Source organism: Chaetura pelagica, unplaced genomic scaffold (assembly GCF_000747805.2).
Source record: "Chaetura pelagica isolate M959 unplaced genomic scaffold, ChaPel_1.0 scaffold127, whole genome shotgun sequence".
Lineage (NCBI taxonomy): Eukaryota > Metazoa > Chordata > Aves > Apodiformes > Apodidae > Chaetura > Chaetura pelagica.
This window is the reverse complement of record NW_009953923.1, coordinates 2,145,994-2,158,800: the sequence shown is the minus strand read 5'-3', so window position 1 is coordinate 2,158,800 and position 12,807 is coordinate 2,145,994. Positions and strand designations below refer to the sequence as shown.

The 12,807-nt window shown below is 36.8% G+C and overlaps 2 protein-coding genes across 2 annotated transcripts in view; both read left to right on the top strand.

The window, feature by feature from the left end:
• Positions 1-219: 219 nt before the first annotated feature.
• Positions 220-11,335, top strand: FAM133B (family with sequence similarity 133, member B). The gene is made up of 10 exons (XM_010001573.1): positions 220-311; positions 977-1,055; positions 3,281-3,355; positions 3,521-3,553; positions 3,967-4,035; positions 4,625-4,720; positions 5,850-5,897; positions 7,515-7,610; positions 8,379-8,423; positions 10,003-11,335. The coding sequence occupies exons 1-10, from the start codon at positions 220-222 to the stop codon at positions 10,087-10,089; spliced, it is 720 nt and encodes a 239-aa protein (XP_009999875.1). The 3' UTR covers positions 10,090-11,335.
• EFCAB1 (EF-hand calcium binding domain 1) overlaps positions 3,859-12,807 on the top strand; it is a 16,156-nt gene continuing 7,207 nt past the window's right edge. Inside the window, exon 1 of the mRNA XM_010001589.1 lies at positions 3,859-3,874. The gene's annotated coding sequence lies outside the window, so the exon portion shown is untranslated. The remainder of the gene's footprint in view (positions 3,875-12,807) is intronic.

The window sequence follows — 12,807 nt, the reverse complement described above, 5'->3', positions numbered from 1 at the left end:
ATGAGTTATTTCTGCCCAGTATAACTCAAAGTGAAATCAGTTACCTGAGTCTTTCTGCCAGACTGAATCAGCTTGGCTTAGTTAAATATTTTATAGTGATAGAAACAAATCAGAGTTCTTTTTCAGTGAGTGAGAACAATTTCTGTGAAGAAAGATTTTGGTATGATAGGACAGCTGATGAATTGTATTTCTTTTTGTTGTTTCATATTCAAGGCTTATATGAATCCCATAGCTATGGCCAGAGCACGAGGTCCTGCCCAAACTTCAGGACCAACAATACAAGACTACTTGAACAGGCCAAGACCAACATGGTAAGTGGCAATACTTGTCTGACCTTTTGAGTAAAAGATTTGTTTCCTCTTAATAAGGTGACACTGGTACCTCCCTCCCCCCCAGAATACACATTAATGTGTTTCATAAGATTCTCCGTCTCTTGCCAAAGTGTTCTTTTCTAAATCTGTATTCAGTATCCTCTTCGAGAACCAATAGTATTTCATTTTGAAATGCATGTTTTTCATTTGTCTTTAAATATTTTGGCAACAGTTTCTCAGAACAGGTAAACATTTATCATTTTGCCTTTTTCACACATCCTGATACTTAAGCTCTGCAGATAAATCTCCGTTTTAAACCAAGTAATCTGTAGATAAACATTTTGCTGTTATAGTGTCAGAACACAGTTTATCCTAGCCAACAAAATAATCACTTTTATATACTATCAGCAACTAACTTTACATTCAGTCAGTTTTACCTCTTTCCATAAGACATTAGAGAACAATTTCCCTAATTGCTAAGTTAGCTTTAGGTCTTTCAGAGGTATTTAGCTACCATAGTTAGGTCACCATATGCATAACATCTAAGATGTCATTCTTCTTTCTGTTGCAAGTTCAGCCAAGGTTAAACTTCAAAAAAACCCTTTGAAAAGTTAGACACTGAAGGAGGTGTTTTTAACTGTGAAAATTGTGATCTTTTTATATAGGGAAGAAGTGAAAGAGCAACTAGAGAAGAAAAAGAAAGGATCCAGGGCTTTGGCTGAATTTGAAGAAAGGATGAACGAGGTTGGTACTGTTATTAATATGTTAATACTTAATTCTTCTTATATTATACTTTTTCTCCACTATCGTTATCAGCACCAAGTACCCCTAACATTTCACTTCGCTGAAGCTTTTCAGGAGTAAATGTTCTGGTTTTTTCTATTGGGTGTTAAGATTACCCACCTAACCAGTGAAGAGCTACGTTCCATTCAGAGAAACACAACATAAAAGCTTTTGACAATTGCTGCTCAATTTTCCATGAACATAAGTATAGTTCACAAATGCATGTTTATACTAATAAATTAAACCTGTGCATTTTCCAGTATGATAAACTACAGTATCTTGTGCTCATCTTCACTTGTTTAAGGTCATGTAATCCAGATATATTGGAAAGAGGTGTATTACTGGAAACAGACATCTTTGGCAAGGAATATACATGTGTTACTGATGGGAATATACATGTGTTACTGGTATGGAAGAAGGCACAAAGAATGGCCTTCCAATATACAGATAGGGCTGTAAGGCACTTCTTCCTCTCTCCTCCTAAGTTGATTACATTCCATGCTGGTTCCCTACTAGAAATGCAGCCATTCTGATGCTTGTGTTCAGTACCCAGTGGGGATCAGCACATCTAACTCCTGTTACGTAGGCAGAATTAGTATACAATACATTTAACTGTTCCTTCTTGGGTACTGCTGTCTTGGGGTAAGCTTCAAGTAGTAGTCTTCATTGTGTGTGTAAGCTTCTGATTGAAGTAGATTATGCTCCTTCTGTGTTACTGGAAGTGTGTAGTACCTCTGCTCTTGCTATACCTTTTTGCCTAAGAAGTTGCACTAGCATTCAGAGAGTGATGAGGTGCTGTTCTGAGAGGATCTGTTGTTCTGTGCTCTGTGAATTTAAGCTTGGTAAGTTTGGTTTAGTATTTAATCATATTCGTTTCCTACTTCTATCTTTACTTTATTGTGAAATAATTGAAACTGACATGGATAGAAGAATACAGCCTTTCAGTGTGGCAGAAGGGTAGGAATGGATGCAGGGAATCATTAAATGTCCATGAGTTCTTCCTAAGGCTCCTGAGAAAAAATCTCTGGATAGCTGTAAAGATTTCAAGTCTCCGAATTAGGTATTACCTTTCCTGTTTTACTGACAGATGTGTCAGTAAAATGATGTGTCTTTTTTGTTTAAGACATAACACTAGCACAGTCTTAATTTAAACCCAATGCCTGCCTGATAAAGCATGGGCTGTTGTTAGAAACCCCTCAGGTGGCTCTGGGTAGCTGGTGTATCAAAGTAGATAACCCAGTGCCATACTGTGTAGATGCTGCCTCAGACCATGGAAACACATGGCACACAGCAGTGTATCCTGGCTAATCTGCCATGTCTCTAAGCAGCTAATTCAGAGTACGCTGACTTGGGCATCTCTATATCATATTGCATTGCAAGGTGTAATCTTACTTAATTCCTGATATTTCTGTCCCTTCAGCACAATGTATAGATTATCATTGCTTTGCCAGTATAATACCAGTACAGCTTCATTGTGAAGAAAGGGAGGATCAGAACAATAATTGACAAGGGAGCAATAAGATGTGTCTGGCATAGGAAGCAGGAATCGTGCAGATTGAAGCCAGCAGCTTCTGATGGGAGTGGGTTTGATGTTTCAGAGTTCTCAAAGGGAAGATTTTAAGTAGACTTAGAGAGCTCGTGAAGGATTGAAAAGGAAGGATGAGGGGAGACTTCTATCTGTGCAGTGTGCTTGGCCTAACAAAAATAAGTGTTTCTATATAGATGTGTATAATAATTTAGTATTCCAATCATTGTTGATACTGACAAGGCCCAAAACAGACACTAGAGACACCCATACAGTGAAGAAGAGCCAGGAGAATTTGTCTTGAAACTTTGGTTCAGGTGATTTTAAAACTATGACAAACCAGCAGCTTTTCTGGTAGAGCACCCTGGCTTTCTAAAGTGCTCTAGGAAGAACACTCTTAATGTAAAACTAAAAATACCACAGCTGATGACCTTCAAAATAAATTACAATCTCTTAAATCCAAACAACATTGTGGTGTGAACTAACATCGTATTTCAAATAATACTAATCTTCTGTAAAATCAAGTGTATTAGAGACCTGGTTAACATTATATGCTGTTTATTTTCTGTGGGTTTTGTGAAAATTATATAACATCAGGTACAGGACAAGATTTCAGAAAAGCTGATGCTCATGTCATGTTTCTCTTTGGTTTTGTTTTCAGAATTGGAAGAAAGAACTGGAAAAACATAGGGAGAAATTACTGAGTGGAAATGAGAGTTCCTCCAAAAAAAAGGAGGTAAGTTACTCTTATACAATCTGTGTTTGAAACTGGGATTGTGATCAATGCTGCTAATACAGAATGTCATAAATACATTTTAAAAGCCAGCATCAAAGTATATAAACCTAAATGCACAACAAAAGACAGATACTGAAGTAACATTTGTTTTATTCTATTTTTAAGAAAAAGAAAAAGGAAAAGAAGAAATCTAATAGGGTGAGCAAAATTTTCAGTTTCTGAGTTTCTTTCCTTTGAAGTAGTTACTATTTGCCATTTAAGTTCTCTTGGAAAGGGAGAGTATAGATGTAACTTTGAATCTAGCTGTTAAATGATCTGCTTTTTATTTGAGAGGGGTGGGTTACATGCTCTACAAGGATAATTTTACTTCTGCCTAAACAGAGGAAAAGAGCATGAAATATATGTTACGAAATTAAAAATGTTAGAAGTCACTTTTTACAGTTTTATTTAAGAAAATCTATGTAAAATACCACCTTCTTGGGAGTTAAATTTCATAGGTAATACTGTACAGATTAAGAGGTTTTAAAGGAAGCGTTTGGATGGACTTTTGACTATTTGTCAGACATAATTCTGCATCTCACAAGCTTCACTTTTTGTTGTGTTTGGTCAAGTTGTCTTCATCTTCCTCTTCTTCATCAAGCTCTGATTCTTCCAGCAGTTCCTCTGATTCAGAAGATGAGGTAAGAACTACCTTATTAGATTATTTTTTTCATGAGGCTTATTTAAAACAGATTTTGGTAATATATTTTACAGTATTGTTTGAGGGCTTGGTTTGCATAAAACTGTTTAATTTTATGCATGTGGTACAGATAATAAAGTTGTGAATTTTAGTTATGTACATATTCAAGAATTTCTATATGAACACTGAATTTTTAGGGGCTGGCTTGCAAAGTAGTTCCATTTCTGTTTTAACATTTGTTTGATTTTCAGTAAAATTCCCCATGTAACCATAAAAATGCAAACATACCATTTTTACTTTTTAGCAAAGATCTTTGTTGCAGATAATCAGATTCTACAGCACACATCTAAATAATAAACAGAATCTAGAGAACCTGGATTTTTCACCAGTTTACATTTTTTCAATGCAGAAGAGTTACGAAGGTCCTGCGCTAAAAGAATCAATTGTAGTGTACTTTATTCCTCCAGAGAACATGATAACATGTATGAATTTGATGTTCCCTTTTTTTATATTTATTGTAAGTCTTTAATTCTAGTGGGAATAAATTTGGGGTTGTATTTTTATTTTTTTCCTACAATATTTGTAAATAGGATAAAAAGCAAGGGAAGAAAAGAAGAAAAAAGAAGTATCGCTCCTCACGGAAATCTTCAACAAGCTCAACTTCTGAATCAGAGTCAGACAGCAAGGTAAATATAAAGATGTGTTACCCTTGGCAAGTTTTCTTGATCCGTGTTATAAAGACAAACACTTCTGACTTCTGCATGTTGTTGTTTTTTCATATTCCAAATTTAAACCCATGCATTCTTAAGTAGATGAGCTGCACTTCCAGGTGCAATCAGGAATCTACCTGCAGTGGCCAGAGTGCCTGGCAGAAATAATTTGAGCTTTAGAAAATGAGCATGCTTTATTCCAGCATTTTTTAGTCATTTTTCTGAATTCAAATACATGCAGATTTTCTGCTGCTCAAATGTTTAGTTTTAATACTACAATAACTCTTAAAAAACCAAAATGTTCTGTGAAATTCTTGTAAGTGTGCTATTTAATCGAACACTGCCTATGAAAATACAGATATTACAGGATATCAGTGGCCAGAATATTAACTTTGTAAATATCTGTGGACATATGCATATTGAATTGAGGGTGTCTTTGTCCTTTGTCCAAAAGTACATACACAGGCATACGAAATGAACAAAAAATGGGGAAGACACATGAGGCAAATTTTTCTGTTCTGTTAGCATTTTTCTGTGTTACAGTGGATAGCAACAGTACTTCTTGCCTAAATATTAATAAAACAGCAAGTCATGAAGATTTTATATGTAGACTTTATCACAGGCTTTCACTGTAATACCTAATTCAGCATAGTATAAATTGTGATGAATCACTCTTTGCCTATGAATTTATGCTAACGTGAGTTTGAAAACTCTTGCAACATAGAGGTATCCTTACTGCTGAAATTGGAAGGCAGAAAGCCATGAAAATACCTGCTCAACTCCTGCCCAATCAGACAAGATAGGTATGGACAGAGAATAAAGACTCCAGACTGTTTCATGTTGTTAGGTTATAAGGTTAAAGTAATGATAGCTGGTATCCTTTACAGAGGCTCCCTGTGTACTGCAAGTACCTCTCACACTGCTGGTTCAGGAAATTAGCAGCTGTGTCAAAATGACAGCTTTTTCATACTTTTCCTATTAGCTGCAAGGTAGAAAGAACAACTTTGAAGACCTTCAATAAACAGAAAAGACAATGGGTTAGACTGCTTTTGGGATTTTGACCTTTTTCCTGACATAATTTTCTCATGTTTTTCTTTCTATTTAGGACAGCACAAAAAAGAAAAGGTCAAAGGAAGATTATGAAAAAGAGAAGGTACTCTTACTCTTGAAATACATTAGAACTGAATTTTACAGCATAATGGAACTCTAGTTTTTTGGGGGGGTTTATTTTGTTAAGTTTGTGCATTGTTAGTTTTTTTTAATATTGAATGCCTCAGTTAACACCTGTGGAAATTTTCTGTCCAAAACTACACAGTCAGAAGTTGTTCAGTACACCCAGTTTGAGGTAGACTTTTGCTGGTGGAAACTGCTGTATCTGTTCTTGTTATGAAGGTAAATTAAAACAAGTATCTAATCTACTCCAGTAGATCAGCTGCATTCTAATATTTTGGGTTTTATCCTGAGCAGTCCATTTGAGCTACAAGTATGGTGGTATTTCAGTGGAATGCCTGGTAGGGTGCCAGCTTGTTGCTGTAAGTTAGGAACATTGAGCACAGGATACATTCACTTAAATGTAGTCATAAATAATGTATACTGTACTTAGGATGGCTTTGAAAAACTGCAGAGAAAAACATAACCTAACAATCCTTTCAGTCCACCCTGGCCTTTTTCTCCAGTTACCTTTCATATCACCTCAGCCTTTACTTCTCCAGTCAACAGTATTTACTTTGACGTACAAATTCTCCATTGCATAAGACAAATGTGTTGAATTTTTTTTTTACCTTGCTCCTGATCCCATTTAACATAGTTTCCATTTCCCACCAACTTCTTTTGAGTAGCTTCTCTTCAAAGGCCACGTGTCTACCATAGCCTCTTGGTTAAGCTGTAATGTTACAGTTCACAGATCTGAAAGCAAAGGGCATTCTGGGGACTAGAGGTCTTCCCCTGTCTCAACATGACTTGTCTGTCAAAGGGGCTGTATCGTGTATTTTTCATGGGTACTTTTGGGAAAGGATTGAGGTGTCTGAAATAGACTAAACTGCACATCTGAGGTCTGTGGTCCCACCTTACAAAAAGATGATTAGCAAGATTTTTTCAGTGTCTGGCCTTAGAAATTGAATGGAAGAAAGTAGCTTCAGTCTTAGGAACACCTTGCCTGGTCTGGAGCAAAGGAAGGGAGGCACAGAGAGAAGTAGCTCATCAGAGCAATCTCATGCAGCATCAAAATGTTAAAAATAATTTTTAAAAAGAGGCTGTCCTTTAAATATGCTGAGATTTTATATGAAGTGTTGAAGTATAGCTGGCAGGGACAGTCTGTCCTAGTTGGACACAAATATAGAGGAAGCTTTTGACTTCATTAACAAAGCTAGAGTCTGAAGCTGCAGGGTTGGTATGTGCATATTGAGACATCTTCACTTACTCAGTGGCATTTAAAAGTGGTGAAACATTTTTATTTTCAAATGCTTACTCCTTCATGTGGTATTATTTTGAATAAGAAACTGTACATACACTGCAGTATTATTCCTCTCACTTTTAGAAGCCTGGTGTGTCTTGGTAACAAAATGAAGAAACATACAGAAAAAAACGATTTCCACTAAAGCATTTTTATAGTTGGTAGGGTAATTTGTTGATTATGAGTGATTAGTTTAGTGTCAACAGTATATAAAAATATTTCACAACTTAGAAATGCTATTTCAAGCTAAGTTTTAAGCACAAGTTTTATAACATTTGAGAAGTCTGACTTTATTCACAAATATGTTACTTTGTGTAGGAAGGCAAAAATCACCGCAGGAAAAGGAAGAAAGCTGATCGTGGTGATGGACCTTTATCATCAGAATCCCTGTCAGAATCAGATCAGACAGAGGAGGTCTGTGTGAAACCTCGGTTTCAGATGTTATAATGCTCTCAGCTTTCATGATTCCCATGACTGAATGAATGAACTAGCTCAGATGTAGTATGTTCTTGACACTGTACAGTTGAATTTAAGAGTGCAGCTCATTCGAAGTTGTTTGTATTTTTCTCTTTAATCAAAGCTTTCTATAAGAATTGTTTAGTGCAGCTCTTGTCACCTCTGGGTCATTTTGAATTCATTTTCTTGAACGTTTTAAAGTTTTAATCGATATTTTAGAGCTTGGTGAAATGAGGCAAAGTGATTGGTGTGGTGTCCTTCACAAGATTCCTCTCTGATCTTTGTGAAGAGGTTGGCAGATTCCAAGATGGCTAAGAATTTTTGCCTCCCTTTTCCATTGAATTAAAAATTTTTTGATATAATAATCTTAGTCTCACCCTAGTGGTATATCTACTTAGAGGATGTGCACCCTTGCAAATCCTTGGAAAGATTCTAATGTGTTGCATTTTCTCCTTAAGAATTCTTGCCACATTACTAGCTTAGTCATTTTACCATTGCATCTTTCTTGTTCTGCTATGTATAATAGTGTGTTCCCAAATCGGGTGTTGATAGGATAATGCGTATTCTAGGATTTAACCCAGATAACCAGTGTTTCATCATGGGTTATTTTTCAGTATGTTCTACCACTGTTGTGCCATCGTTCATTTATATATAACAAAAGCTCAGACTTTTAAAACAGCATTTCCAAAGCTGCTCTCCTGTTACGTTTTTTTGTTTTCCATTTAGGTGCAAGCAAAAAGGAAGAAAAACAGTGAGGAAAAAGATAAAACAGCAAGTATCCTTCTTTACTCATTCTGTAGTTTTGGGATATAAATGTTTTATACTTGGTTAGTTACCAATTTCATATTTTTCAGGAATACAAATGTTTTATAGCAAAGTGTGCTGTCCTGTGAATCTAAATCAACTATTTTTCTATTTACCTGCTGAAGTCAGTTTTTCAAATTGTTGAATTCAAGAAAGAATTTGTTGCTGCTTTACCCATCTAGATAATATATTATTTGAGATTTATGTAAGTTTAACACTTACTGTAGTGTATTTTTTATGTATCAACCTACTAGCACTGCTAATATCTGTATGGTGTCAGGTGGGGTGGCAGTTTGCCTCACAGACATCAGTGCAGTTCCTTTGTTAGTGTTGTGTAAAATTCTTCCTTGGTAAGCCCCTTGTACCTTGAAAAGAGCCTTAGGACATAATTGCTGCAACTTCTATACTAACGTAATTCTTCCCCCAACAAAATGAAATGCTCTCAGCAACCAGTTACTTTTCTCAGCTTTGGTGATTTGTTTCTGTTGGTAAAAGTGAGAGCAGTGATTTATATAGAATCCAAAACCATCACATGTCCCTGAGGCTCCACATTTAGGAGTACAGTGATTTTGAGATCTGAAATACCTGCTTGAGATGTCTTTGTGTCTTTCCATCTTCCCTGTCAGCAACAGTCAGCCTAACTAGACATCTCAGTTGTCTAGATGAGTTAGGGCAAAGGGAGGGCTTACATTACTCACCTAAACATGCAAGCACAGGAGTATCAGTGATACTCAATACCTGTTTTCCGTGGAACTTGTTGTTTTCATAATCATACAAGCTGTTTGCCATAAAACTTCTAGTGACTGATTTTGGGGTTTTTCTTAAAATAATTTTTTGTGTAAGTAATAAGTGCTTACTCTAAGTATTTACAAAGTACTTAAAAAACAAAGCTTTTGTACCAAAATTGTTTTGTTTTCATAATGCCACACCTATTCAAGAATACCAGTTGAAATTCTGCTTGCAAAAAACAAAGTTGTGTCTCTTAGCTTCTGTATTACAGTGATCAGGATAATAACTTCAGGCCTGAATCTAGTAGTGTCAATTGAGTGTATTCATATTTACAATGTATATCATCATTGTTTTACTTGAAACAATGGGCAAGTGCTGGGCATTCTAACCAAGTGTAGTTGAACTGTTTAATTTTACACAGTAAATACAAGCACTTACTTTGAAATCTGTAAAAATCCTTGTTATTCCCACGTACTTAAGATGTCACTGCTTGTAAAATCACTTCCGTATTACTTTCTCAGAAAGCTATAAAGCACTGAAAATCATTTGAAAGAATAGGAAATGTCATAGTGACAGTGATGAGTTGTGAAATAGCCAGACCATGACAGAGATAAATCGAAGACTGCTCATAATAGTGCAAATTACTGGATAAAATATGAATTCTCTCTTTGTGATTTCTCAAAAGGCTTTTATAGAAATTTCTTTTGAAATGTCTTTGTAAAGATATCCTTTCTGTGCTTTCATTTTGCATTACCAGAATTTAATAGATGGCAATTTTCTCATGCAATAACTTCCATCTAATTTATTATTTTTTTAGGATAAAACAAAAAAGAGAAAGAAGCACAAGAAACATGGTAAAAAGAAGAAAAAGAAGATTGCTGGTTCAAATTCAGATTCAGAATAATATTTACAAAAAAAACCCAAGACTATCAACAGAAGTGCAATGACTAAAGGAAACTTAAACTGTGAAATGACAGCAAACTTTACCAAACTGCATGAGTTTTCCTGTGTTTAAGAAATACTCCTAATCTTTCAGTAGCCAGCTAGATGCAGCTGTGCTGGAAAAGACCATTGTTGTTGCCTGCTGCTTAATACATGAGGTACAACTTTTATAAAATTCCAGTAAGCAGTGTTAGATGTTTGGAACAATGCGAGATGGTAGTCCAGCTGAGATGTAAAATATTGGAAAATAAAGAGTTAAATTTTTAGATAGTAAAAGTAGTCTTTCAAAGCATTAGTAGTAGTCTTTATTTGTAAATCAGGACAAATAAAATCCCAAGTTCATCCTGCAGGTTAATATTATACGTAAACTATTGCAAGCTGGCATCTGCTAATGGCATTTCCAAAACGGGAAATTAATGATAACATTGAACATGCTGCCTTTGTAGAAATGTTGATCATCTGCCCCATTACCCTCTTCATGCTTACAAGAAAGGGAATGCTACCATGCTGGCTAACTGGATAGGGTGCCTTTGCCTTTGATCCTTGCAAATCTCGGCTATATTTAATCCATGCAGCATCTCTGATTCTAGGGAAGCCAGAGCTGTTGTCAGCAGACTTTTCTGAATAAGCAGTTCTGGGCTTCTAAGCATGTGCTTCTGCATTAAGCAAGAGCAATGACAGTTTGCAGTATAACTGACATTCAAACCTGAAGATTTTACCTCTGCTTCGTTGAAACAGCGATGGATCTTTGCTAGTAAATACGCGTATTTCATTTAATGTCCTTTTGGTTTTGTTGAACACTTCTTGCAAACACTGGTAGCTTTCTTTGCATTATCTTCAGAATTGTTTCGCATGATTCGTAGCATTTTTAAATTAACAAAATGCAGGTAATCACTTGTTGTAACCAGTTCTATGAATTACGTTCCATGTGCAGAGTTTCATGTATGTATTTAGTTATTTTTATAGTTAAGTTCATTGCTGTGTTTAAGTGCACACTTGCTGAAGATACTTAGCATGTAAAAAGCAGGGGTTTGATACCTTAACAGCTTCATATTGAAGCTGATTTACTCTAAGCAAGTTAAGTGGCAGATCTGTTACGTGGTGCGTCTTGTTAGATAAAAAGAACTACTGCCAGAATCTCATTAAAGATACTGTTTAAACAGTTTGTATTTATATTTTTGTACATGAGGGCTACAGATTGTTCACCTAAATCACAAAACTGTTTTACTTTAATTAGTTGCTTCAAGAGCTGAAAAAAAAAGTTTTTATAAATTAAATGTGCATGCAAGAAAACACAAGCAACCATTCAATTTTAGTTTTTACATGAAATTCTCATGGTATCTTCCACCCATTTCTGGGCCTCCTGTTAGCCTTTGACAACTGCCCGTCCATCCTGAGTGGTCAACTATAGATTGTACTCTTGATTCACCCCCTTTTTCCTTGCACAGGTGCTAACTTAGAACTTAATCTCTGTTGCGTACAGATGTTTCAAATATTGTATTGCCAAGAATTTCAAGACCTTTATTATGTATTATTAGTCTGCAAACCGTGACTAAAAAATGGGGGAGAAAGGTGGTATTTTATTGCCATTCCACAGAAAAACTGACTTTTCAAGTCAAGTTCTTGGGAAAATACAACTGTTGAGTTGTAGCAATGTTCCTCTAAACCATAGTAAGAATATTTTTATCAAATATTTGATACCGTAGGGCTTGATGTTACCAATTATAGACACTGTTTTGTCAGCGAGGTTAAAATAAGGCAAGATGCAGTGAAAAGTAGGGCTTTGGTTTTGGGTTTGTGTTTGGTTTTGTTGGGGTTTTCTTCTTAAGTTGTGGTGTTGCAGCTTTCAGAAAAGAACTTGTAATGAACCATAGCATAAACAGTGTCCTGTGTGATACCTTTTTTGACTTTTACACAACTGCCTGCAACAGAAGGAAATAAAAATGGAAATTACAGCCCCGGTCTTCCAAATGCATAAGTCGGTATGTCATTTTAATTGTCTGAATGTAACTGTTCTGGTCAGCTCTGTGTGCTTGAAGCGCTGCTGTGAGGCTGTGCAAGCGCTGAAGCTGCCCCAGGGCCTTACCGCCTTGGCCAGATCACAGCAGATCTGCTTTAATACTGGCTGAAATGCTTATGTTCCCGCTCGTCTTGCATCCTGTTTGTTTTCTCTCCCGGAGGAGGAGTGAAGTCTGGTCACAGCCCTTCACTTGCTTGTTTGCACAGGCCAGTGCCTGGCAGGGCGGGCTGGGGGGGGCCCGGGCAACCCACGGACACATCCCAAGACTGAGCAGCGGGACAAAGAAAATCAGTAATGCGAGAATAAAATTATTCTAAGAGATTTCTGCCTTCTGACAGCAGATGAACAAATAGTGTTGTATGTAGTATTTAATGTTTAGCTCTTCCTTTCCAGGGACGTTTCTGGAAGTCTGAAATTCAGCCATTTTCTTTTCTGTAGCGGCCGTTGTTTTAATCCGGGACCAAAACGCCTCTTGGTTCCGTGTGCTCCTTTGGGACGGCCGGTGCAGCGGCAGGTCCCGCGTTGCCAGGGCAGGCCCCGCGTTGCCAGGGCAGGCCCCGCGTTGCCCCGCGTTGCCGGAGCAGCAGGAGCCGCCATGAGGAGCCGCCAGGAAGGAGGAGCCGCCATGAGCCGGCGGCGGCAGCAGGCGCAGAGCGTGGG

Excerpts from the sequence above, each read along its gene's own strand:
- FAM133B (XM_010001573.1), top strand. The coding sequence starts at position 220 with ATGAATCCCATAGCTATGGCCAGAGCACGAGGTCCTGCCCAAACTTCA. Across the intron at positions 3,554-3,966 it reads AAAAGAAGAAATCTAATAGG|TTGTCTTCATCTTCCTCTTC; the intron begins GTGAGCAAAATT and ends TGTTTGGTCAAG. Across the intron at positions 7,611-8,378 it reads AATCAGATCAGACAGAGGAG|GTGCAAGCAAAAAGGAAGAA; the intron begins GTCTGTGTGAAA and ends TTTTCCATTTAG.